Source organism: Coturnix japonica, chromosome 17 (genome assembly GCF_001577835.2).
Source record: "Coturnix japonica isolate 7356 chromosome 17, Coturnix japonica 2.1, whole genome shotgun sequence".
Classification (NCBI taxonomy): Eukaryota; Metazoa; Chordata; class Aves; order Galliformes; family Phasianidae; genus Coturnix; species Coturnix japonica.
In genome coordinates, this window is record NC_029532.1 from 3555253 (window position 1) to 3582321 (window position 27069).

The 27069-nt window shown below is 51.1% G+C and overlaps 2 protein-coding genes across 3 annotated transcripts; one reads left to right on the top strand and one right to left on the bottom strand.

The window, feature by feature from the left end:
• Window positions 1-22944, bottom strand: SLC25A25 (solute carrier family 25 member 25). The gene is given in 13 exon segments (XM_015879075.2): window positions 1-2366; window positions 2793-2943; window positions 3353-3520; window positions 3755-3862; window positions 3982-4134; window positions 4591-4749; window positions 5464-5575; window positions 5894-5929; window positions 6388-6475; window positions 6564-6690; window positions 22396-22688; window positions 22691-22787; window positions 22789-22944. Coding segments are annotated over 13 exon segments (1833 nt in total). The 3' UTR covers window positions 1-2181.
• On the top strand, window positions 22859-26992 carry NAIF1 (nuclear apoptosis inducing factor 1). Of its 2 annotated transcripts, none has more exons than XM_015879095.2 (3): window positions 22859-22960; window positions 23502-24010; window positions 24611-26992. In XM_015879095.2, the coding sequence occupies exons 2-3, from the start codon at window positions 23506-23508 to the stop codon at window positions 25072-25074; spliced, it is 969 nt and encodes a 322-aa protein (XP_015734581.1). In that variant the 5' UTR covers window positions 22859-22960; window positions 23502-23505; the 3' UTR covers window positions 25075-26992. The 2 variants fall into 2 exon arrangements, with proteins under 2 accessions (XP_015734581.1, XP_015734580.1); XM_015879094.2 differs by lacking the exon at window positions 22859-22960 and adding an exon at window positions 23201-23301.
• The last annotated feature ends 77 nt before the right edge of the window (window positions 26993-27069 follow it).

The window sequence follows — 27069 nt, forward strand, 5'->3', positions numbered from 1 at the left end:
TCTCTTTGACAGACCTTTATTAGCAGACTGTTCCCTAACATGAAGAATCTGAGTTAGATTTGCATTATAACAATTTGTGGTTACAGCTACAAAGACAGTTGTTGTTTTGCATTGATTTTTGCATTCTGATCTTCATTGTCTCATTAGGCCACACTGGTAGGAAGAAGCCACTGCAAAAAAAGTTTTTACCATAGATCTTAAAAGAAAGAAAGACAGACAAAAAGAGGGAGATAGAGGGAAAAAACTCTTTAACGCTCTGTTGAGGATCACCTGGATTCCCAAAGGCTGATGCTGACAAGGCAGAGCTTCACCTGGAAGGCTCCCCATGAACCAAACTCAGCTGCTGGCTACCAACAAACCTCATGTCCCAGGGTGAACCCCCTCCCACCTCTCTGGTAAGTCACGTTTCCTTCAGAGTTTTCTCCCTCCTCCCCCTTCTCAGACTCCCCCGGGATTGCTGCTCTCCTTCAGCCATTGTGACACCCAACATGCACACACCGACCTTCCCAACTTGCCCCCAAACCCTCTCAGCCACACATGGAGGCGATTCCAAGCCCCCATCCCTGCTTCCTCACCATCTCCCTTCTCTCCCATACCTTCCTGCTACAGCATTTCTCAGGGCTGAGGTCCTCCAGCAACAACCCCACACTGGGGATAGGGCAGCTCAGACCCCTGGGGAAGGGATGCTACTGACTTTAGTGCCTTCCCCACGACTCAGCTGCGTGTGATGTGAGAGAACAGATAGAGAACTTTTTAAAACAGGAGAAACACGAGCACAGTAACAATATTTAAACAAGTCTATAAAAATAGTCTGGCATAAATCTGTTCAAATAAATACAAAATAAATATGCTTTAAGCAGTAAAACAGTGGAATGCAACGGTGGTCCATCTTGCCCAAAACAAAGAATTGGATGAGGATCTCCCAGGCCTCAGCAGCCAGACCCTATCCACTAAAGTAGCCCATAACAGAGAAATGTTAAAGCCATCTCTTTCCCTTAGCCCTAAGAAAAGCACCCTTTGAAAGGAAAGCAAACGTGTTTTCAGGACTGAACTGACATCTCCAGGTAACAACCAGCCCTTCCCTTGCAGCCCTCCCCATGGCAGACAGACTCCTGGCTTGGGGACTCCACCCCACTAATGCAAACCTGAACATCAAACTACAAAGAGGTCTAAAGAGATAGGTAGCAGCGTAGGCACGGGGCTTGGAAAGGTCCGTCAGCCACCCTGGGCACGGGGCAGAATGGAATTCAGAGGTCCATGCAACGCTGCACAGTGTCGTGCTGGGAGCACAGCTGCACAGGAGCTGTGGAATAGTTGTTTATTCACTGAAGCCATGCATCGAGGTGCTGGTCCACCCAGGGCTCTCCAGCCTTCCCCTTTCCAAGCTCCTGCTGAGTATAAGACAAGCCAGTCTGGCATGCAAAGGATACAGGCATGCAGGCTCTAGGCTGCTGCTTCTGTTAGTAAGTGCATCTTTGTTAGTGGATTTATGAGACACACTTAAATCTATAAAAAATAAATAATCCTAATCCTTCATCAGGCTGGTCTAAAGTAACATTCAGCCTGACTGGATAAACCACTGCCCACCAGCCCTCCAAATCAGAATAGTTCCAAAAGAAAAATCACTTTTCATGTCAAGTCTTGGAAGCAGAACATGAATATCTCCTACCCGAAGGAATATATGTAAACATAATGACAAGCCTGGTGTGGCAGCAGCTCCTCCACAAGGTTTGTATAGATCTGAACGGCAGGTAGGAAGTTGACAACTGAATGGAAAAAGAAGCTCTTCCAGCAAGTCAGAAGGTGCTCATCTGCAGGCAAACAGCTCTGTACATGAATATGCTGAAAGCAGGCTGTTCCCCAAATCTTTGCTACTTTGCCATACTGCTGGGAACTGACCTCAAACCAACAAATGCCTTAAGACTGGGCCAGGAGTTCAGCTCCCGGCCTCCCAAAAGGCCCAACAAAAAGGACCGTGTGATGGTTTCTGTAGAGCTCTGAGCAGCAAGATGGCAAAGGACACCAGATCCTCCCCTCCCCTTCCTGACTCACAAACTATCTGAGATTTCACAGCTTTGCTTAGTCAGCTTAGTGTCGACACATTCACAGAATGAGAGATGACTGTACGTCTTGGGATCGCGCCCCAAGACTTCAGAGTTCCAAGTCCTCGGCGCCTCCTGGTCACCGTGACTGCACGCCCAGCGTCATCTTCAAGTTCTCATAAACCACGTAGCTGATGCTTACGGCTGGGATCACCTTCATGAAGTTTGGGGCCAGACCCCGGTAAAGGCCAAACGCTCCTTCAGTCTTCAGAATGTGTTTGAACAGTCCCCTCATGGTCACCTCGGGAGCACCCTCCACAGAAGCTGCAATGCAAAGAGCCGCGATAAATAACGTAAGCTATGACACAAAAACATCAAGCCAACACCTGTCTCAAAGGGAGATCTGAATCATGTGCTTCCCAGGGATGCTCGCAGACTAAATGTGCTCTAAGAAGAACATCTAACTTATCAGTGAGGTTGTGCTGCACAACACAGCCATCCTCCCAAACTGCTCTGCAGATGCCATTAGCCCAAACTCTTGACTGAGGAAAACAGAGCTACTCTGTCCCAGTGGCATTTGACTCCAGAGGACAGCACAAAGTCCACTGTCCAGCGTGGCACACGGACTACAGCTCGGCCACACGGGCCAGTTAAGGCTGTTGTTGCAATGTTTGCACCAGAGGACCTTTACCCTGCTCAGAGACCGTGGCAGGAGTTCACACACTACGCAGAGTTCCCCGAAGTTCTCACCTTGGGCCTGCATGCGTGTCCTCACAAGAGCCAGAGGGTAACTGGCAAGCTGTCCGCAGGTACTGGATATGGTGCCACAAGCCAAGAGGACAAAGACTCCAGGGTCAGCACTGTTGACAGCATAGCGTTGCAGCCAGGCATTTTTCAGTGTCTGGAGGGAACAAGCTAAATGTTAGCAGCGAAGATGCAATCAAAACAACAAGTTACATAAAAGATCTTAGCTCAAAGGCCCAGGGAGGTACATGCAATATCAGACAGGCTTCTCATATCTTTTTGAGTTACAGCCATTTTAGGGGCCTGGGAGAAAGAAAGTCTTCAATTTTCTGCTGCAGTTCTCTCAAAAAAGAAACACAGCATCAAGCATGATGCCATTATGAAAGGAAAATCATCTTACTGGATTATCTTTTAGGCCATTTTGACTAAAAAACTTCATCTGTGCCCCTTAGGGCTGATCAGAAGAGCTTTGATATGTTATTTAAACTCCTACAGTAACTGACTGGTCAGACTGATAGACGCTGCACAAGCAGCACAGCACAACAGGATCATTAACAGCTCCATACCTCATACACTGCCAGGTCGATACCAGCATACGGAATGATTCCAAGCATGTTGGGAATGTAGCCTTTATAGAAGGCAGCCATTCCTTCCTTGGAAAGGATGTTTTTGGCACAATCCAACATGCCTGAATACTGTCCTGTCTTTCTCAGAGCCATCCGTGTTTTCAGAACCTACAAGACAAGAATAAATGCCATTAAGACCTACAGGAGAATCAACAGGAGGAAAGATACAGATGACGCAATTCTTAAGAGCCAGGACGGTCAGGACTACAGCAGGTGTCATATGAGCAGCATGACTTGGTATCAGCTTGCTTAATGAGTTCTCAGAGATAAGGGCAGGACATCAGCTCTCATCTTGGCACCCTCCCATGACCCTCCAGGGGCTGCACCCGTCAGTGGCCTCACCTCCATGGGGTAGATGCTGCTCTGTGCAATGGCTCCAGCCAGAGAGCCAGCTAACAGCCGCTCGTGGATCCTCAGCATTTCCTGGTCAGTGCCAATGAACCGCTTGATCTGTGGAAGCCAAAGCAGACAGACGTTGAGCTTCATTGGCTTTACCTCAGCCACTCTTTTCAGCTTGTCCTTCCACAGCCCCCACTGTGGTCAGATTCTTCCCGTGCTCTTTCACTTACCTGCTCATAAGCCATGAACTTGATGGCAGATTCCGGTGCAATCTTCAGCACATTGATGCCATTCCCCCTCCACAGTGACCTCGTTCCACCCTCTCGGATCATTTGAGTAAAACCACCAATGATACACATGTTGTTACTGCGGGAGGCATGAACCTGGGAGACCGAGAGAGAGAGAGAATCTGGCTTAATTCCAGTCCTGATTACGACAGTGTTACGTTCTTCTGTAATCCAGGGACAAAAGGGCACTTTTTTTCTATTTACCCAGTGATTTGCCAAGGTTTTAATCCCTTCTCAATAACTTCTACAATAGAAAAGCAAGCTTCTCTTCCTTTCTGCAAAGTCCAATGTTAACTAATGGATCTAATCAATATACTCCTCCAAAACAGGGGGAAAGGTTAAGCAGCCATCTCCCATACCTAGCATAGGGCCAGCTACACAGAACAGACCTCTCAGATGACTCGAGAGCAGGTACAGTGAGAAGGCAAATTAAAACCTTTTGCTTTTTGTAACTCCTTTGTAACATACAGTACTTGGATGGAACAGCAGCTCTGTCAGTTTAGGGCATCAGCCTTCAGGCTATTCAAACAAACTGGAACTTTTCCATCATACCTGCATGAGGACTTTCAAACGATCCAAGGGAGCTGTACAGGTTCTGGACACGGCACCTGCACCTCCACCTGCAACCAGATGTCTCCACCACATCCCTGTCTGCCTCTCTTCCACCGTGAACTCATCAGGAACAGTCAAATTCTCTCCTACATCAAAGATCTGCAAAAGAACAGAAAGTGTTTGAGAAACGTCTCATCAGCTTAGCAAAGCTGCTACAGTTTTACCTCTCTAATAAGCATCTCCAGCACTTCATGACAGCAGCTGATCTGTAACCATTAACAGCTGTGTCTGACCGCTGGGACTGCCAGTGCTGCACCACCTCAGCAAGGTTTAGCAGATTTGTCTGGGAAGCTGGGAACTGCCAAACATTTGTCTTCATTAAATCACTGCGCACCACAGTAATGAACAAAATGATCAGCTGTATCAATAACTGTAAGCAACTGCACAAGGACGCAGCTGGGCCTCACTGGAACCTTGGGTGCTCGCAGCCAGTTTCATCTCATTACATGCTATTTGCACACACTGAAATATCACCAGGAAGGACGGCTGCCTGTCAAATTAATTTCCAGTCTTAACAGGTTCTAAGCTGGCAGGATCTGGCCACCGGTACGAGCTCTCAGATGCACAAGCCAAGTGAACACATACATCTTCTTGCAGAATGTACAGTTGTTATCACCTGTGCCAGAGGCTTCAGAAGCAGCGCCACTGATGGGTGGCATGATAAGGGGACAGGACAGGAAGCAATTGGGCTTCAAGGGCTACAAAGCAGCTACTGAACCATGAAGAAAATGATAGAGACTGCTGATAGCAGCTCCCCGGGGTTACGGCTTTCACTGAGAACATGGGGAAAAGAGATGTTGTGGAGGAACCTACCGTGGAATGCTTCCAGTAGAGGATGATTTCAGGAATGTTCTCCACTGGGTGCAGCAGGTGATAGTCTCGCCACTCGTTCCAGTCAATTGTCATCGTCCCATTTTTATCCATGCTAAAAAAAAAATTACCATTTGTGAGTACAGACTCCCACTGGGTGACACATCTCTCCTCCCCTTCCCTCTGATTATTCAGACCTACTCCAAAAAGAACAATAAAATAAAGCTTGGCAAAGCAACTACTGAAAGACTTCCAAAGAGACACAAGACAAAGCCAAGAAATCTTCTCCACACCAAATACTGCAGAGAGATAGACACGGTCTCCCTCTTTCTCTCCCTTATTTCCCCTTTAAGTGCAACACAGGAGTTGCTGTACCCCCTCCTATCCAAGTTAGGCCAACTAGTTTCCCAACTGAAGGGAAAAAAATACTTACTAGGTGACAGGACCCCAGAAGTGTCCCGTCCTTATTCTGACACACAGGCAAACAGACAGAGGGAGGGTTGCAGAGGAAAGAAAGAGGAAAAAAACAGCACAAATAAGTGGTTGTTAACGTGTTAGTGCCACATGCAAAACACACTCAGCATTTCCAAAGGGCAACTGCATATTCCCTCTTCAAAGCAGCAAGCTCAGGGCAGCGGGACAGTCAGACAAGGAACAAATGCCATCAGCTCAGGTGCAAGCCCTTCCCCACAAAAGGCCAGCAAAGCAAGACAGTCTTACAGCAACTCTCCACAATGGATTACAGTATTAAGAGTGTGATTTAATTGGAAAAATCAAAATGAAGAATAACAGGCAAAAGGGAGGAGCTGAAGTCTCCGGAAAGTGTATAGAAGGCAGAAAAGAGGAGAAAGGTTCCGTTTCCTCATCCTTCCTTCTCTCAACTTGAAGATCTTTTCAGAAAGACACAACAACCAGCTCATCCCTCACCTCTTCAGTATTTTTTCAGCCTGCTCTTCAGAGATCTTAACTCCCAGGTCCCGAAGAGACTGTACAATCTCCTGGGCATCGATACGGCCTGCAAAGAGAAGGCACTGAGCTCAAGTATTTGTAGGATAAGTTGAAGTGAGCAATAGCCTGTCTGTGAGCAGGAGGAAGGTGATTACCATCATTCTTCTTATCCAAGCTCTTGAAGACCAGTCTCAGCTTCTTTTCATGATCCTGGAGATAGTGAACAAACTCCTCAAAGTCCAGCTGTCCATCCAGGTCCTTGTCTCCGGCCTTCACAATTTTCTGTTCAGGAGACAATCAAAAACCATCAGTTCCTTTGATCGTTCAGATGATCTGCCCCTTTTTCCACCATAATTAAATATCATTTCCCCCTTCACGAAGCAATGGACAATCATGAAAACTCCCCCCAAGAAATGTGAGGAAAGCAAGAGTCAAAAGGTCACCTGATTCCAGGCAACTGCCTTCCTAAATCAGCCAAACGTAATGCCTCCTGCTTTTATTGGGGATATTCTGTAACTATCAGGTATCCGATCTCAGTCCTCTGTCTCAATTAACACCTCACATAATTTGATGCGTGAGGCAACGAGATTCGCACCGAAAATTAACTGCCAAAGTTGGAGCAATAAAATATAAGCCTGAACGAATAGGAGAAGGAATGTCATGCCTAATATGATCCCTAGAGAAGTAAGCTACCCCTGGCAAGAACCAACTCCAACCAGAAAAGGCCTGTCCAGCCCCAGTGGGCACAGCAAAGATAAAAACCCCTATGAACTGGTTTAGACACCCTGGAGCTACGTGCTTTAATTACACAGGTTTCCACGAGATGCATATAGAACAAGAGAAGGTTCTCAGTAGGACAAAGCTGACATCAAGATTAGATTGTGTCAGACAGCTGGGAACAAGCAACGACACATTAACTCATTCCAGCATGGGGCAATGGGAGATGCACTGAGCTATCTGAAGGCACGTGGCTGCTTGTTGACAGCAGAGGTGATCTGCATGCTGCAAGAATGCAGCTCAGGGAGTTCCCATTTCCCTTCTTGTTTGGTCACTTGCCCTTGACAGCCTAGAAACCTTTTGGAACAGGGAGCGACACAACACGAGGTGTGACTCAGAGCACTTCACCACCTCTGTTTTGGTTGTAATCCTTGTAACATGAAGGTGGGCTGACACAGAGGATCCAGACCAAGGCCAACCCTCTGATGACCAGTATTTTGTTCAAGGTTGCTCAGGTTTATCTGTCACCTCTGAAGCCTACGCTGGCATTTCCTCAGCCCAATGACACTGGTCTCCTTTGTTAGCCTTAAACCTGTATTTCAGTGCTGTCCCCAATGGTTTCAATACTAAATGCTTCGTGTTAAGAATCTATCTTCCTCCCGCCCCATCACATCCTGTCCTTTCAAGCCCTAACACTATGAGGATTAGCCCTAACCATCTTATGAGCCTTAAATAAGAAAGCACCGTCCCAGCTGCACTGACCTTTGAGGTGTGCCCAGTATCCTTAATCTGCAATTTATCATATGACTGCTGTAAAGTTCAGACACGGCCCCACATCCACCTTGTGGGCTAAAGATAGAGCAGCACCTCTCACATGTCAGAGGGTTGGCTTCCAACAGCTGAATCAGGGCTTCCCTCTCGCTGGCAACCCCCAGCAGCTGACAGTCACAAATAATTCACAGGCGTTTGCTGCAGGAGAGATGTGACTGTGCAGCTCACTGCTTCCCCAGCAGCAGCAATGTACAGTAAGTGACTTGAGACTGCACGCTGCCACTGCTGCCCCTATAAAGCAGTGACCTGCATGGGTTCTTATACACGTTTGAAGGATGGGAATGCAAAGAGAGGCACCTGCAGGTGTTTCTAAGTGCCTGCACTATGCATGCCCTGCAGCACACACGGCACCCCACACATCTAAAAGCCCCACACGTGTCCATTTGTACACTTGCACAAGGGCATAAGGAGTCTGGCCAGCTCAGTGGGGCAGAGCCCAGAGCAGAGCAGGCCCACACAGCTGCTGTAAGAGGGCAGGGAGAGGCTCTTGCACAAGCTCCCAGCAGCGCCAGCAACACGTGGCTGCTCATCTCGTCACAGGGCAGGCAGCGTGCGGGGGAGGAAAAGGAAGAGGATATGAAGCCTTCGGCATGAGCAGAGAGTTTGGAAAACCCCTTTTCTTCTATTTAAACTGCATCTGGTATCGATTTAAGCAGTGGGCTCCTCTCAGATTGGATCCACAATGAGGTGTGTTTACACAGCAGTCCCCCAAAGCAGCACAAAGCCCCAAATCCAACACAGCCCAAATCCAACACACCCCAAATCCAACACAGCCCCAGATCCAACACAGCCCAAATCCAACACAGCCCCAGATCCAACACAGCCCAAATCCAACACAGCCCCAGATCCAACACAGCCCAAATCCAACATTGACCCCAAATCCAACATTGACCCCAAATCCCACACAGCCCCATGGACCCCACTGCACCCTGCACAGCCCATGGGCTGGTCCTGCTCCCCCCACAGCCGTACCTGCTTCCATTGGCGGTATGTTGAGAACTCCTGGGAGGGGATGAAGAGGCTGAGGCGGAAGATAGACTTGAGTTCAGCCGGCAGCCCCTTGGACTCAAAGTACTCAAACTCTGCCTGTGACTGCCCCAGCACCGGCACATAGAGACAGAGGCAGAGCATCTTCCTGCGCCCCACGCTCGGCTGAGCTGCTCGGATAGACCAGGAAGGACGCAATGCAGACAGACTCCCCGAGTTAATTTCAGTGCGTGGTGGGAAGGAAATGCCGGTGTGTCTCATGACACATTGCCTATGAGCTCCCCCGGCTCCAGCGGGATTGGCTGCTCAAGCCCTGCCCTTCTACTTAAAAGGGAAGCGGTAGCAGCCAATGCCCTCCCCAATGGAGAGGGCTGCCAAGAGCCTCTCAGAGGCCTCCCACCACCAGCACTGGGCTCCCAGTCCACTCCTGGTGCCCCTGGAGCTGCCCTGCCAGCACTGCCACCAAATGGGCCATGCTCAGGGCTCCAGCACAGCACAGCCGAGCCCCCACAGCAGCTGCAGCCCCCCAGCTGTCCTTCCTCCTTTCCCAATGACAATTAAGCACTGCTGTTGGTTATGGCCTGCAAAGAACAGTGGTCAGGGCAGAACTACCTTTTCCAGTTCCCATCACTGTAACCACTCTGCAAGCAGCAGATAACAAGTCTGGCCAAGGAGGGAGCGTGGCACATGCATCACTGTGTGTAATTACAGGCTTTGGAGCACCCACAATGTACAGGACAGCACCCAGCTCTGGGGAGAAAGTACCAAAGGGAGCAGAGCTGCAGCTGCTGACATAAAATACAAGCTGATATTTGCCCTATCGCCCAGGAGCACACGGCCATTAGCAGCTTCCCAAACACCATCATCCCGTCTGCACTCCAGGTAACGCAGCACATTAGTCAGACTGGTTCCAGCCAGCCCTGCTCACTGCTTTCCCCACCGCTGTGACATTACCCCGTGTTTGCTCTGCTCAAACAGTGCTGACCAGCACCAAGTCCAGCAGAGGCTCCTCCTTGGACCTCCATGCACTGGGGATGGTGTGTCCCTGTGGGGTATTTTGTCCTTTAAGTATAAAGAAGGCTGAGGTCTGTAACAAGCTGCTGGTGGAGCTGCACAGCAGTGACCTGAAGTGGGAATGTTAAAGCAGAGGGGTTATTTTAAGGCTTTCTAAAACAGGGTGCCAGCAGCAGGGTGCTGCATGGGGCCATGACCTGCGAAGGCTTCCCATGCCCTTCTGGCACCTCACCTGCCACCGTGTTACCTAACCAGGCTTAACCTGCTCCTGCTGACGTCCCAGCACGGCAATGGGATCTTCTCAGGCTGCAGATCCTCTTAGGGATCAGCTGCAACAGCTCACTGCACGCCAACCCACTGCTCCAATGCTATGGTTGGGAATGGCCAAAATCAACGCCTTCAGCACCCAGAGCAGCCCCCCCACCCCACGTTTGGGTGCTGAAGGAACAAATATAACTGAGATTTGCACACCGAGCCTCGAGATCCTCCATGCTCCTACCCACGAGTTGCCAAGCATCACTATTTGAGCTGCTCGGCGGTTCAGTTGCTATGCCAACATGATGCAGATTTTCCTAATAAACTCCATCTCCAGTTGGCAGCGAGAACAAAAGGCAGAATCTGCACATTTTAGGGAAGAAAGCCGACTGCCTACGTCAGAGGAAAGGAGAGAGGTCATGATGTTAAGAAAGCTGATTTGCGGAGTATTAATTACAGGAGAGGGAGCTAAGAAGGAGAGATGGATTACGAGTGAAGTTTATACCAGCAATTCAGGCTACAGTGATGAAGGGAATCTGAAAAAGCATGAGCAGGTTTGTAGGTTTTGTCAATAATAATAATCCTGATAAACCTGGAAGTGCCCAAAGCCAAACAGGGCCCAGGTCCCAGATGTGCACAGCCCCAGAGCCTCATGCAGAGGAGCTGCGGATGGTGGTGGATGGGATGCAGCCTCACCAATGCCTCCTGCTGCAGGGAGAGCCAAATGCACTCCTTCTATGGGACTTCTTGCTGTCAGGGACCTTGCAAACTCATTGTCCATTTTATTCATAGGATTTGGCTCTGGTTTAAGTGTAGCACGAGTTACGACACCCCGCCGTTCCAACGTTGGCCTTTCCTAGTCATTTCTACTCTCATCGCTGCTGAACTACATCAGCTCCAGAAGGTACCTCCCGGAGATGGGAGGATGCAGCCATACAAGGATGCTGTTTAATTTTGAATTTACTCTGCTAAAAAAAAGAAGAGTCTCTAAAAATACCAAGTGCCAGCAGGCGTCACAGTCACATAGTGAGCTCACATCCTCCTATGGAGGCAGAGCAGTAGGTGCACCTATGCTGGAAGTTTCAGCAGGTCCTGCTGACTTGGTGTTTATCGTTTCTGGAGTTTAGCTTATAATTAATTGTCCGGTACAGAAGGTTCTCACAACTCACAAAGACACCGTTTGTGTAGGAAGGAGGGGAGTTAATCATTGAAGAGACCCCAGAGGAGCACAGAGCAGCAGAAGGGTACGGACAGGAAGGGCAGACCCATATCAGAACATGCTGTAAAGCTGAGCAGGAGAGGTGAGCTGTGCAGTGACAACGCACAGATCCAAAGTTACAAGTCCAGGTGGTGACATCAGGGGCAGGCTGTCCCCGTCCTGTGCACACACACACACACACACAGCCAACACGTGACATTTTCAACCAGCATTTTCTTCTGTATTGGTGGGAATTACCGCATGTCGGAACCGTTACCTGCAGGAGCAGCACAGCTGAGTCACCCCGAGCGGAAGGGCTGGGATGAAGCCTCCCCAGTCAGGTCTATCACACATACATTGCTTGCAGTATCAGGCAGTGCTCGGGATGATTCAGCAGACACCTACAGGAGCTCGGACAGCACAAGGTGGCACCCAGCTAACAGACTTATCCCAAGGTCACAGCGTTCCACAGAGGAACAGAAGCCTTGAGCCCCCGGTTTCCTTACACCCCACGTAGCATTGGTTGCCCACACAGTGAGTTATCATCTATCCCTTATGCTTTTCTGGGTCTTTTTTGCAATGCTTCCCCTTGACAGGCAATCAGAGCACAGATAGATCATCAAGCCTCACAAGTTACTGGCTGTCAGCTGAGCCACGGCGACAGGATGCAGCATTAGCTGGTCTGCAGTGCAAGGTAAACCAGATCTGCATAATCCTCAGCAGAAGAGCTTTACTCAGTGTTTCACTTCACAATCAGGGCAGGCTAAAATTACACAGCCATAACCTCCCAGCAGATGGGCAGTTACTTCCTAAGCTGCAATAACTCCATTTTATCACATCCTTATCCCCCAGCTAGTTCTGCATTAGCCAATTTTAGGGTTCCTATACAGAAAGCTTCTCAGGGTCATGCAGACAAGAGATCCGTATCAACTCCCTCCCCATATCATAGAGCTCTATTTGCAGGTGTGAACAGATGGGCTCTCCCGGACTGAAGGAGCATTGTTCCTTCTGAAGGGAACAGAGATCTGCAGCCCTGCTCCTTCATCACAGCCTCCTTCTGTCCTTCCTCAACCTCTGCACACTAAAGTCTTCTCCTCCTCTCAGTGCACACTCTGGGTCCTGGACGAGATGCACGGTGCCAACTGCTATCAATGGGGCTGAAGGCAGAACTCCCTGCAGATGTTTCAGCTCGATTCAGGCAGGGAGTGGCTTCTGCTCTGCAGAACAGAGGTGCCACCCTGCTGCTTCCCTCCGAAACATCAGCAAAGGGCATTAAACCCTCCTGCAACCCAACCCCGTTCATTCCCTATTTCAGAGCAATGCCCCGAGCAGCCGCATCCTGCAGTCACCCCACTCGGTGCTGCAGCCCTCCCAGCTGCACAGGGGACATTGCCCAGCCCCTCCCCAATAATCTCAGCTCACACCCTTGGTCACAACCCGCATGAAGTCAGAGCACACTGCATCATCCTCGGGAGACACAGACAGCGTTCCCTCCCTCTGGGGGATAACCTGGAGCTGCACCGTACTACGCGGCCAGCAGAGAACTGAGCTGCTTTTGTTCACCTCCCCCCAGACAAAGCCTCACTGGTTATATCCTCTGCCAACTGCACGCACCCACCACGTCCCCACCCCGGGAAGTTCCCATCCTCACACGGATTTAGGTCTCTTCCTTATGCCACTCACTCCCATGGGACAGCCATTCCCATCTGCGGGCTGTGCCATTCCAGCCATACACCAGGTGCCTGCTTGCCCCTAATACAATCATCCCTTATAGACTCATGGGCAGTGCAAAATGACCAGGGATTGACCAGGAGATGTTAGGATCTGCTGGACCCTCTGCTAGACTCTGATGCAGCTCAAGGACTCACCACTATCATTGACAGCCCCCTGAGTTACACTGCTTTCAAGTCACCTTCTAGACCCATAGTCTCCCCTTACCCCCCGGGGCACATTTTTCCCCTTACAACACTATGTCTGCAAGGTCACATCACCTCTTTGCAGTCATTCCCTCTGTCCCTCTGCTTCCAGCATGCAAACACATTGAACCCCATCACTATTGCTGACCCCCTCCCCAAACACACACACCACAACTACTGCACCCCCCTGCAGCCCCACACTCCCACCATACGCTCTGCCTTCAGGATATCCCATTACCTTTGGAAAATGCTCTGCGGGTCCAACCACCAGTAGGATAGTTGGTCTCCTCTCAGTGGGCTCAGCCCCTCTGTCCTGTGGTTTCCCCAGCACCTTTGGCCCTTTCTCCCCGGGGCCTGGCACTGGGGTGATGTTTGTGGCCTCATCGTCCTTTCCATCGGCAGGACCTTGGCATGTGGCCCTGGGAAGGAAGCTAGATAGAAAACGCCAAAGGTTCTGCAGCATCGCTGCTCCGGGAGCCGCCCGGGCTGCGCTACCGGGATGGGAAGCAGGAGATCCAACCCGGCAGCTCCACGGGCTGGGATTCAGTGCAGCCCCGTTCCCGCAGACGCTTCCTGCCTTTTCAAATTGCTGTTAATGCAGTCGTGCCCGGCCTGACAAGCAGCTCATTGCACAAGAAAAGCCTCACAATTCCGACGGGCAACAGACAAAGCGCCGAGCAAGCTCTGAGCTACGCCAAGGAGCAGAGCTTTGGAGAGGGCTAAGATAGAAAAAGCCCAACAAGAGGGAAGCTCAAACCGGGTGCTGCCAGCGGACCCGGCGGGTCCCGGCAGCACACGGGGCCGAGAACCGGGCTGTGCCCCACTGCAGCAACGTGCAGCCAATCGCCGCTCCCAGCGCTAAGGGGCTCCGGGAGCGCGCCGGCACCGGGGAGCGCGCCGGAGGGTGGAGGGATGCGGGACCGGTGCAGATCAGGGCCGGTCCGACCGCTCACATCGCCGGTAGAGCGCTCACATCGCCGGTAGAGAGCTCACATCGCCGCTCCCACCGCTCACATCGCCGCTCCCACCGCTCACATCGCCGGTAGAGCGCTCACATCGCCGGTCCGACAGCTCATATCACCGGTAGAGCGCTCACATCGCCGCCTCTCCCAGCGCTCCGCGGTGGGGCTTTGTTCGAGCAGCAGATGGTTCTCTGCGGGGATGACCGCTTTTCCTGGCCGCGGGTGAATTAACCCCGGGTTGCACCCTCTCTCTCCGGTCTATTATAGTCTCATCCGCCGCTACAATAGGTCTTTGGTGTTGCATTATGTTGCTGCCATTTGGTTTGCAGAGTGATGCGCTTGCACAGCATTTACGGCCATTCATCTGCGCGAGGCTGTGGTTAAATATCGCCCATCATCACATCAGTACTGCACCACCGCAGCTCCTCTCCTATGAGGAGATGGGGATGTTCCGGGGAGACCTCATTGAGTGCATCCATCCCAGTGCTTGAAGGGAGCGGATAAACAGGAGAGAAAGCAACTTTTTTACATGGGCAGGCAATAACAGGACAAGGAGGGATGGTTTTAAACTTAAAGAGTGGAAATTTAGATATTATGGGGCAATTCTTCACACAGGGTGCAGTGAGGTATTGCTGCTTAGAGCTGTGGGTGCCCCATCCCTATTGATGTCCAGGCCAGGCTGGATGGAGCCCTGTGCAACCTGAGCTGGTCCATGATATAGAGGCTGGCAGCCTGTTGCAGGGGGTCAGAACTGGATGATCTTTAAGGTCCCTTCCAACCCAAGTCACTCTATGATTCAAGTTCCCTCTGCAGCCTGAGGGCTTTACCCATCCCCAGGGCATCACACAGCACTGCCATTCTCCCATTGGGTTCCAGCACAACGCAGCAGCAAAGCTCCATCCCTGAGGCTCCCTGCACACACTGAGCTCCTCATCCTCTGCCAGACCACTGCTCCCGGTTCTTAACCTTCGACAGCAGCAGCCCATGGGGAACCTGCATCTTACAGCTATTAGATATGGAAACACAAGCTCAAACTGGAAGAACTCCAAGCTGCAGGCAGCCCGTTTTTAAGGGAGAACACTTGGCGTCACACTTACAGGAACTTGTTAGTGCCGAATTCCTTTCACCAACCTGAGTAATGGAAAAAGAGACAAGCACACAGAAGACTTCACATAAAAGAAAGAATTCTTCTGCATGTACGTTACAGCATTACTTAAAGGGAAAAAAATGCTGTTTAAATATAAAAGTCTACAGCCCCGCTCTGGTCTTTGCCATTCCCCCACCCCCACTGGAGTCACAACTGCTTTCTAACACACTGCTGCCATTCTGATCCTTTAAGGTGATCTTTTAAAGTTTCTAATGCTGTTGAGCCAAAAGGAAGAACAAAGCAGATTTCCTGAACTGGTGCAGATCATCAAAATCAGCTTTCGGGAGCCTAAGGCTACAGACTGCCAAGAAGCTGAGAGCTTGTTCTGATGCTCCAGGAGCTCATCCCATAGACCCACAGCAAGGACAGATGTGAAGACATGAAGGCAAAGATGAGTTGGGCCCCTCGCTGCAAGGAAGATATGGAAGACCTGGAGCATGTTTATAGGGCAGCAAAGCTGGTGAGGGGTCTGGAGCACAATGGGGTCGTATGAGGAGCGGCTGAGGGAGCTGGGAATGTTCAGTCTGGAGAAGAGGAGGCTCAGGAGAGACATTATTGCTCTCTATAACTACCTGAAGGGGGGTTGCTGTGAGCTGGGAGTCAGCCTCTTCTCTCATGTAACTGGTGATGGGACCAGGGGGAATGTGTTGTATATGCTTATGTTTGGGGTGTACACATGGCACAGACCCCATCTTCCTTTGCTCATGCAGAGTTTGCATGGGAAAATAGTAATTAGTGCAAGAAAATACATGCCCAGGGTGCAGTTAGAGCAGAAACACAGCAACACTTCCTCAGCCTTTGTCCTTGCTGAAGGAAACCTCAGAGGAATTCTTTCACCCACACGGCTCCTTGAGAACAGCCTTTTCTAATCATATTTAGAAGAAGGGGAGGAAAAAAAAAAGCATTTATTTTAGCAAGTGAGGAATTTCATTAGGTCAGAACAATAAAGCGAGTAATGGAGAGATGATGATAGCCAGAGGCAAAGCAGCTGCTCCCTGCAGGGAGCTGGGACTCGAGTGTTGCCCCACTGACACCAGCAGGCAGCCAACCACTCACACATTAAAAGTGCAACAAACTCAGTGGGTCCAGGTCCAGCCTGAACCAGTGTAGGGCAACAGATGAGGAACAGACACTCACTTGATCTAGAAATCACGAGCCCAGGTCATACAGAACACCTTGCCTAACCTACCTCCATTGGTTCTTCAGCTGTTTGCATGAACCAAAAAGATCTTTAAGAGGGGAAAGCAGCAGCAGTGACCTGCGGGTGGCTGCAGCCCTGTGCCCAGCATCACTGAGGTGGGCTATCCTAAGGTAACCTGGGGAGAAGATGGCAATGAAGCCATGCAATCCAGATGGAGACAAAGAAGAAAGGAAAGAGAATGTGTGCTTAATTGAAGTAGTATTTTCCTTATACTGCAAGCTGGCAAAGAGAGGTCTCTTCAAGCAGCAAAACCAATGTATTAGGTGTGCTCTTTGACTCCATCCTGCAGCCACACCTCAGCTCTGGGGCAGGCACTGTGCCCCTCTTGCTGGTGGCACCAGCCTCATCCTTGCATTCAGATGGCCCTTGGAAGAATTCTGAGCAAACATACGGTGTTTTCCAGCAAGAATCCGAGCAGACAACTAGCTCACACTTCAAAAATGCAAGGGGGAGGGTGAAGAGGAAGGGGCAGAGGGAAGGGAGCAGCAATCCCTGTCCCCCAATGCAGGAGAGCTGATGCAGCCGTCGCCTCCTGGGATCCTGGTGTGACCCCAGCAGTGAGTCAGGCAGGAGGAGCTGCCAGGACACCCGAGCAGGGGCTGCGGCGCGTGGAGCACCCGAGGTTGGCCACCTACACCCAGTTCTCATCTTTCCAAACGTCACTCCTTGAAAGACAAGACTTAACGTAAGGATATCCCGCTTTCTTTTTATTAGGAGAGCTGTAATAAAATCCAGAAATGCCGTGCAGGGTTTTTACAGCGCGCTGCCAAACGTCTTGGCTGCTGCTGCTTAAATAATGAAGCTGTCCGGTGACATTCAGCCACGTTAATTTATTGAGGTGACACAACAGAGATCTGCAACAAAACCCAGCCACCTCTCTGCAGGAACCCCAGCACAGCCACCAGCTGCCCCAGCCCCTGTACTGGGTAATGGGGCCAGCGCCAAGCAGGCTCACATTGCTGGGCTCCATCACATGAAGGATGAGCATTGACCAAGAGAAAAGGCATCTCTAATACCCCGAAATCAGAAAGGCACAAACACACGTCGTGTACTGAAGTAACAGGAAAGTGGCTGTTGGGAAACGATCCCCCCAGCCTGGGCTCTGTGCACAGTGTGGCCTCGCATACCAAACAGCTTTGCCTTTCCAGCATCTCACGATCCAACAATTCCAGCTATTTCTCTCTTAAAGCAGAGTTCAACTCACCGTGTGGAATGCAGCAAAACGAAGGCACCTCCAGTGCCATCCCATAGCAATGATGCATCTGCTTTCTTCACTCCAGACAAAGTCTGGGGCGTCATTAAAGCACGCTCATGTCCCACATTCAGAGGGACAAATATAGCCATAGGACATGAACAAGAACAAAGACTCATTTACCATTTTACTTTCAGACCTACTTGTGGCAACACTCCCTCCCCCACCTCCCCCTGCCGGCACCACACCACAATATAGGCACAGAACTGCAGGACACCAAGTCCTTATAGCAGTTCTGATGTTATTTCATTAACACGTGTCATCCACTCAGCTATTTGGCTCAGTATTCAGCCACAATTGTCACTGCCCTTTGTTTCTTTACCAACCCACTCCCACCAACCATTCTGCAGCTCAGGGTTTTTTCACCTGCTCTTCTCTCTCAATACTTCATCTTTTTCCCCCATCCCTGAGCCTACCCAGATCCAAAGGAGGCGTTTCACATCATGCTTCCCAAGGATTTCAGCCCTGGTAATTCAATATCACCCCTCAGAACACACACTGAAAGGCCAAAGCTGCTGTCTAGGAAGGGTAAGGAGGTCTGGGAGCACGGAGCATATAGAACACACAGTTCTGTGCTTCTGCAAGGCTGCAGCTGACCACAGCGCTAACTATCAGTGAGCCCAGAATGTATCAGCAGCCCAATTGCAATCCTGCAGCCCTTATCAGCCATAACTGGAGTAAAGGTCCCAGCTAAAGAAACCCACAAGCTGCCAGGTAGGCAAAGGACCATGCTGGAAGGGACCCTGCTAGGTCAGACCTCTCAGGGGCTGCACATGTGTCCTGAAGGTACACAACAGCTGAGCTTTACATGCATAGAAATGAGCAATAGTGCAGCAATACCGAGTTCCCCTTGCATTCATCTGCACCCAAAGCTCAATTCCAGCCTTTCTCAGTGGGCTGCATTGCAATGCCTGCTGAGCAGACATCAGTCACACAGGCACCAGCCTGCCCTGCATCGCTCCCAAGGCCCTGCAGCACCTGCCAGGGATTCATTTGCTGGATTACAAAGGATGCATCCGTGCCTTTAGCACATCTAAATCATGGGATGCACACCAGCTCCTGTGCCTGCCGCAGATTTGAAGGCTTTATCTCCAATGAAATCATTGACCCACGGTTTTGCTCTTGCAACACATTTCCCAGACACGTGGAAACAAGGCTCTCAAACCACACATTTCATAACTTGCAAGGAGCAACAGGGCCCGGCTCCCTGCGGAGCACCGAACCAACGTCATCTTCCCCGCTCCCTGTTCTGAAGGATGTTACCCACAGACATCTGAAGTTATTTAACGTGTTATAACACAAGGTGGAACCGCCTGCAGACTGCTGGGGACATCCAGCTCAGCCCCTGGGATCAGCCAGGAGAAGATGGGTGGTTGGGGAGCTGCTGGCAAATAACTTCCAGCAGCAGGAAAGAGATCAGCTGGAATTTCAGACTAACACTGCTCCATTTGTTCGATCATGACCTCATATTGCTCAACCCTGAACAATTAATTACAAGGGCCTGGTTATGAGCCTCCAACTGCCCCAGCAGGATTCAGCACATCTTTATGGTTTGTGTCTTGTTTCAATGTAAATGGCTTCAGAGAGATAGTTTGGTCTAGATTACAGAACAGAGTTTTGCTCATTTTTAATCATAAGCAGAGCGTTGTGACTCAGTAAGAACTCAGGTCACCTATTTCTAGATGACTGGCAGCAGGAACGAGGTGAAAGCACTGCACAGGATGGGCTCCTGCCTTCTCAATACCCTACAGTTGCTCAGAATTATGGCATGTTATGCACAGTAAAGAGACTGAGCGGGGACCAGGAGGGCACGGTGCTCCTCAGCAGCTGGAACAGCCCAAGAGCCATCCCAAACAATAAAGCTGCTCAGAGGAGCCCAGAGCCAAGCAAGCTTTGCAGCAGCACAGTTATGCTCCTGCAGTACAGGTGAAAGCAGAACTCGAGCGGACAGAGCTCTGAGATTGCAGAGGAGATAATAAGCAAAGAACATGGTGATGAAAGCCAACGTGAAGATTGCAGCAGTGAGATGGGGGAGCTGACATCCAGGCAGCAATAGGCAGCCACCTGCATGGAGCCAAGAGACAACAGCATCTCAAGGTCAAGGAGGAGATCCCAGTTGCAGCAAAGGTACACAGACCGTTATGGCTGCAAAGAAACAAGGGTTATGTTTGCTCTGTTTCTTAACTCAGTGTTAGTCCTCCCCCAGAAGAGGTTCAGCTCCATAGAGAAACTGTGCTGTCTCTATACAGCAGGGATGAATTGCACTAAGGCAGAGCTGCCTGGCCCACAGCAGCAGAGAAGCTCCAGGTGAGGGCCAGCAGGAAAACAATTCCATGGGCAGAAATACTATGAATACGCAGCCTTCAGCTACATCGCATGTATATCTCCAGATAAAAAGGTAGAGAACAGTTCAATGACCCTTATTTCCATTAAGCACATACTTCAGTTCTATCGATCTACACAGATATCTTCAAGAGAACTGAGGAAGTAGTAAAAAGAGCTCAGCTGCTGCAGAGGCAGGTGTAATTTAGCAGCAGAGTGTCTCTTTATGCAGTAGGACAAGGAAGAAATGTTTATCACATGGTTATCACTTTACTGCTCAAGCAAAGTGAGGTATGCGAATTGCTTTGTGCAACCAGCTCAAACAAGCATTGCACTGGAAGGCTCACTGCCCTGGCATCCTGTGTTTGTCAAACAGCTGCAAGATAACAGCAGGAATTTAAACGAAAACTGGCTGATGGCATTAGCAAGAAGGCATGGATGTGTGGCTGCCTGCTCTGCCCCTGGAGCAGGAGGCACAGATGGATGTTCGGAGCTGCAGAGGGCTTTATCTCAGTAAGAACTCTCTGGTTCTGAAGGAGCCCAATCAATGCTTGTTTTCCCTTCAAGCTGCAGCCCAAAACAATCAGTGTTGCCACAAGGATTTTGGGCCAATAGACACCAAGAGATCAGCAAAGCTGGTGGGCAACGTGGCATTACAAGGCTGGAGGGCTGCACCCACATCCAGCACACTGCACTGTTGCACAGTAACATACAAGGTACCTGAGCCACAAAGTAATTTACTACTCACAACCCGTGTGATTTATGTTTAACTGAGCCTTCAAACATCGCGTTTTCATCCTGAGCCTTAAGCGCTTTTCTTGAATGTGACTTCACATTGCTCAGCCCACGTGGCTGGGTGTCATTATTGGCTAAAGATGGGGAAGGAAAAAAGAATGCTTTTATTAATAGAACTCTCTGGGAAACAGGAAGTTTATTCCATCTTCCCTAAGAGATGACACAAGGCAGAGGTTTTCCAGCCAGCTCTCACGAATCAGACTGGAGTTCTGAGCTCTGCATCCTCATTCTTAACAGATGCTATTTGTCACACTGCTGAAGGGAACCCTGCAATACCACCAGCGCCCTGCCAGCTCCCTTTATCCAACCAGCTGCTTCCTGCACAGCTGAACAGCGAGCAGAGGAAGCAAAGGGCTGAAGAATAATTCCGATGGCTGAGGGCTCAGAGCAGCAGCACAGTTATCCACAGAGCAGCTCCAGGCCCTGCTCCCGCAGCTGGAAAGCAAGAAGCATTTTGTTTCACAGAGCATCCTCCCAGCATGGAAAACATCAGGTTGTGTTGGACAACAGGCTCAGAAAGAAGAGGGAATGGCAGCTGAGATGGGTGGGCAGCAGCACAGAATGTTCTAGTAGATGAGAGCCTGCTGCCAGAGCGAAGGGATCGGGCAGCATGGGTGGCAGCAGGTCAGCATCTCACACAGCACACAGAGGTGATTGATGGGGCACAGTCAGGTTCCATTACCAAAGTGGACACTGTAGAAGATCACCATGGCACTGATGTTACTTTTAGAGAGGAGGTGAGGCTGGAAAGCTGCCTGATGGAAAGGGACCTTGGTGTGCTGATGGACAGTTGGCTGAATATGGGCCAGCAGTGTGTCCAGGTGGCCAAGAAGGCCAATGGCATCCTGGCTTGTATCAGGAATGGTGTGAGCAGGACTAGGGAAGTCATCCTGCCCCTGTACTCGGCATTGGTGAGGCCTCACCTCAAGTGCTGTGTTCAGTTTTGGGCACCTCAGTACAAAAAGGACATGGAGGCACTGGAGCAGGTCCAGGGAAATAGGCAATGAGGCTTGTGAAGGAAAATCAGCCCTATGAGGAGAGACAGGGGGGGCTGGGGCTGTTTAGTCTGGGGAAAAGGAGGCTGAGAGGAGACTTTATTGCTCACTTCCAGTAACTTAAAGCTGCGCACGAGGGCGGACACGGCGCCGGTTCACGCGGCTTTAAACGGTTACAACGGAACGACGCTGCTCGGAACGCGCAGCACCGGCACGGCACCAACGCTCCCGGCCCACCCCGTGTGAGGCAGAACCCCCGGTACCGCCCTGACACCCTCCCGGTACCGCCCATAAGGGTCCCGGTACCGCCCAGGAGGGTCCCGGTACCGCCCAGACGCCCCGTAGGCCGTATTTAACAGCCGGCCTCGCTCATCCCGTAGCCGCAGGTCTCTCACCAGCAGGTCCAGCTCGGTGCGGTGCAGCCCGAGGCGGCCCAGCCCCACGGCCAGGTCGTGGATGCACAACGCACCGTCACGATTCACGTCCAGCTTCTGGAACAAGGCCCGGAGCCGCCGGTCCTGCTCGGACGCCTCACACGCCGCCCTCCCGCACGGGCTCCCTTCAGAGCCGGGACCGGGCGTGGCGGCGGCCCGCGGGGAGCCGCACGGGCACAGCACGCCGCTCATCACCGGGGAGGCCAATGAGCGCCGCGCTCCCGGCATGATGGTGGCTCCGTGCTGCCGCTCCGCCCGCCGGCAAATGGCGACGTTTCCGCCGGCACCGCGAGGAGCCGCCGCCGAGCGCTTCCGCCTTCGCGCCACACGGCGCCGCGCCCACGTGACGCCCCCCCGCCGGCCAATGGGAGCGCTCCCCGCCAACGCCCACAGCCCGGCCCACGCGCGCAATTCGGTGACGTCAGACTGACGCCTTTCCCTGCACCAATCGGAGCGCAGAACCGCCGCGGCCGGAAGAGGGCGGGATGTGATGCCGGAGATGGATGCCATTGGTTGAAAGCTGAGGGTAAAGACACAACCGCTCCAATCAGATTGGGAGTAAGGGACAAGGCTGGGTGTTGACGGACAGGGCGTGCAGCCAATAGCTGCAGGAGTAGGGTCCCGCCGGACTCACGCAGGCCCAGTGGGCCGAGGCAGGCGGGGAGGCGGGACCTTCTCCAGCTGCCCTCGATGGGCGGCGCGACTGGCCAATGACAGCGCAGCGCTGCTCGCTGGGGGCGAGACTTTCACCTGACGGACAGGCGGGCGGCCCAATCAGGCGAGGAAAGAAAGGGGGCTGATTCTGGAAGCCATTACGCCAGTGTCGCAGGGTGGAGGCCGTTGAACTGGGTTTGCTGGGTGGCCGCGGTACGCAACTTGCGTATCGTTAGCGGTGCCAAGGGGGGGAGCGGGGAGGGAGCGACACCTCCGGGCCCCGAGGGGCCTCGGGCCTCCCCCCCGCTCCTCCCCGGGGTCAGCGGGCCGGGGGGGGGCTAAGGAAGGCTGGGCAACCCCCCCCAGCCCCTTGAGGAGCCCGCTGAGCATCACCTCCCCCGCTTCCCCCTCAGGGCCATGGCGTCGCCCCCGGCTCCCCCGGCCAAGAAGAGGAAGATGAATTTCTCGGAGCGGGAGGTGGAGATCATCGTGGAGGAGCTGGAGCGAGGCAAACATCTCCTCATCAACCACTTCAACGCCGGCGTCCCGCTGGCTGCCAAGGCCGCAGCCTGGCACGACATCCTGCGGAGGGTCAACGCCGTCGCCACCTGCCACCGAGAGCTGCCCGAGGTGAAGAAGAAATGGTCCGACCTCAAGACTGAGGTGCGGCGTAAAGTGGCACAAGTGAGAGCGGCCATGGAAGGGGGCAGCGAGAGCCACAATGGAGGCGGTGCTGGGACGGAGGGTGAGGACCCTACGGGTGCTACGGCAGCTCCCGTCATCCTCACCCCAATGCAACAGCGCATCTGTAACCTGCTGGGAGAGGCCACCATCATCAGCCTGCCCGGCGGGGAGTGCGGGGCTGCAGACGGCACCGAGATCCCCATCACCGCATCCGCCACCACCGTCACACTGACCCAGAGTGAGTGCTGTGCACTGTGGAGATGCTCCATCTGCATTGATGGAGGCCTGGAACCTTCCTGTGATCCCACTGCAGGGAGCTCCTGTCAAAACTAAGTGCCCATCTGTCGTGAAAACACATTTGTGATGTAGGGGAGCATCTATGTGATGCACGTGAAAGTCATCTGGGGTCAGCCTTAAAGCCAGGAAAGCAAGGAGCCTTTGGTCCCTTAATCTAATGAACTACAATAAAGGAGGAATATCTCCAGGGCTGATTTCCTGAACTGCCCCAACCAGGCCATCATGTTGCTAAGTGCCATTCGAGTCCTTGTCTTTGCCTTGTGTCATTTGGTTAATCATAGTTGGTTAATCATGGTGCCCTAAAAGAGATCTTGTCTAGACAGGGATGGCGCACCCTGCTCCTTTGGACCTTACTCGGTACATCCGAGAAGGAAACTTGGATGAGGGTGGAGTTGACTGAAGTTATTTTGCGCGTTCGCTGTTTATTGTATGTTATCTCCCAGAACAGGCAGTATTCCTGTTACATTCCTTGAATAGTCCTGTAGATAAGGACACCCATTTTGCAGCTACTCCTTACCCCCTTTCTGTCCTTTGTTCTCAGTTCCTGCAGAGACGACGTACCACAGTCTGGAGGACGGGGTGGTGGAGTACTGCACAACAGAAGCCCCCACCGCAGTTACTGCTGAAGCACCGTTGGAGATGATGGCACATCAACACGAAGTATCTGCAAAACCTCAGGAGCTGAAAAGCCGCATTGCTCTGAACTCAGCCAAGCTCCTGCAGGAGCAGCGAGTCACCAACTTACACGTGAAGGAGATCGCCCAGCATCTGGAGCAGCAGAATGACTTGCTTCAAATGATCCGTCGCTCTCAGGAGGTGCAGGCGTGTGCGCAGGAACGCCAGGCTCAAGCCATGGAAGGAACACAGGCTGCACTGAGTGCCCTCATCCAGGTCCTCCGCCCCATGATTAAGGACTTCCGTCGATTTTTGCAGAGCAATACACCCAGTCCTTCGGTGACCGCTGATCCCAGCCAGACTGGGCAGCAAGATGGTATTATCCAGTGAAAGGAACAGCAGTGGGACTTGTTTCTTGGGGAAAAAAAAAGCCCTGCCCCTGCTGCCATTGGACACAATAATGGGGTGCTGGCTCTAGTCAATGTGTAACGGCTCTCCTTGGAGTCTAGGCTGAGCCTGAACAACTTTCTTCTCTGCTAATCTTCTGCTGATCTGCCTTTTCAGACCCATCATACAGAGCAGAAGCAGGAGATTTGATAAACAAGGAAGCTAACATTGGTTGCTTTAGTTCCTCAGAACAATAGATTTGTGTCTTTTTTAAAAGAGGGAGAGAAAAAAAAGACAATTATTTTTTTATCCATTTGAAAAACTTCTGGCTATGACACTTCTTTCTTCCTCTGCCTTGATCCATAGCCTTTAACTGACTTCAAACACGGAGAGTCTTTCTATTAAGTCACAGTAGTGAAGCTGCCAAGGAACAGATATCACAAGCTGTAGTGTCTGGCTGTGAATGCATTTCTGTTTCTTGTTGAAAGTGTTCACTGGAAACGTGGTATCTGAGGTGGTACAACCTTTCTCTGCACTGAGAGTCTGTGGATATTGCTCTTGGAGCATGAAGTTCACCCGCACAGACTAGCTCTAAGCCTGTATGCAGTTCAGGATCCCACCCATATCCCCCAAGGATATAAATGGGATTAAAACAGTGTATTCACCTCGTGTTCTATCTGTGCACAGTCATGAAATTCAACTTTAAACTTAGCAGATGTGATGAAAATGTCTTGCCTTGGTTACCAGACACTGTCCTGGGATACGTATTGGAAGCAATTACCTGTCCCAGTGTATTTAATACACAAAGACACATAGAAAAAAGTGAATTCAGGTGGGTTTACAAAACACCCTCTGTCTCATAACGCACAGTTTGCCACCTCCATAACAGCTCAGTCTCTCTGAATGGACCTGGTCTGGAGAGCTTCAACCGCACAGCGATTCCCAGCAGACGACCTTGAGGAGGTTGGCAGCCATTGGTTGGAGTGAGTGAGCTTTGGACCATTTGGTTCTGGTGGTGGTATTTGTTCTGTACCTTTTAGGAGCCAGAAGCAAAGTCTGCAGTTCTTTACTCTGCTTGCTGGCTTTGGCTGGGATTCTAAGTGGCTCTGAGGTTCACCTCACCTATTTTCTCACACTTAAACAGGGTTAAGTAGCATCTGCAGCTCCTGATCTGGAGGTGTTGAGGTTGTTGGGTTTGGTCCTCACTGAGACAGCTCTATTTCACAGGATGGTGCGATTCCTACCGACTTGGAGTAGCTTCATAAACTCTTAGATGACAAGTTTCACTTGCAGATGCATGGAAGCTAACTTCAAAAATATATATATATATGTAAGTCTTTTCCCCATACCTTGCAATATCTTTCACATTTAACAGTCTTGTTGATTGCCAGATACTGCTTTTGAAGCCAGACTTTCTCAGAGTTGATATTTTCTTGCTGTTAAGTCTCCTTTTGGGCTGAGAAATGGTGAGCAAAGACTGAATTTGCACAATCACACAAGACCTTTACATATTTTATGGTGGGATACTGACGGAGAACCCCCACTTAGAGCAGTGGGTGACCATTCTACTGCCTACCTCTGCCCTTCAGGAATCTCCTCTATGAGGCTGATGGGGGAGAAAAGAACAGCTTTAGAACTTCGGCCCTGGAAGGCTCCGACCCTTTGACACAGACATCTCAGTGCTGAGTCAGGGCAGCACCAGCTGCTCCTTCCCACCTTGTTGGGCATCCAGCCATGTGAGTAACGCTCTCCTGATTCTTTCTCTCAGACTTTATGGAGTCGAATCAATTGCTCGATCGAAGATTATTTTTAAAGCAGAAAACTATGTCATGTATGTTGTTTTACCTCGTTTGTGTAACGATCTCTCCTTTGCAAAATATGGTTTTTAATTAAAATATATATATATATGGTTTTTGGTAAACGGGCTGTTTCAGTTCATGTTCCAGGAGGAAAGAGAGTGAAAATAAGTTGGCAACACAGAGAACTCAGTCAGAAAAG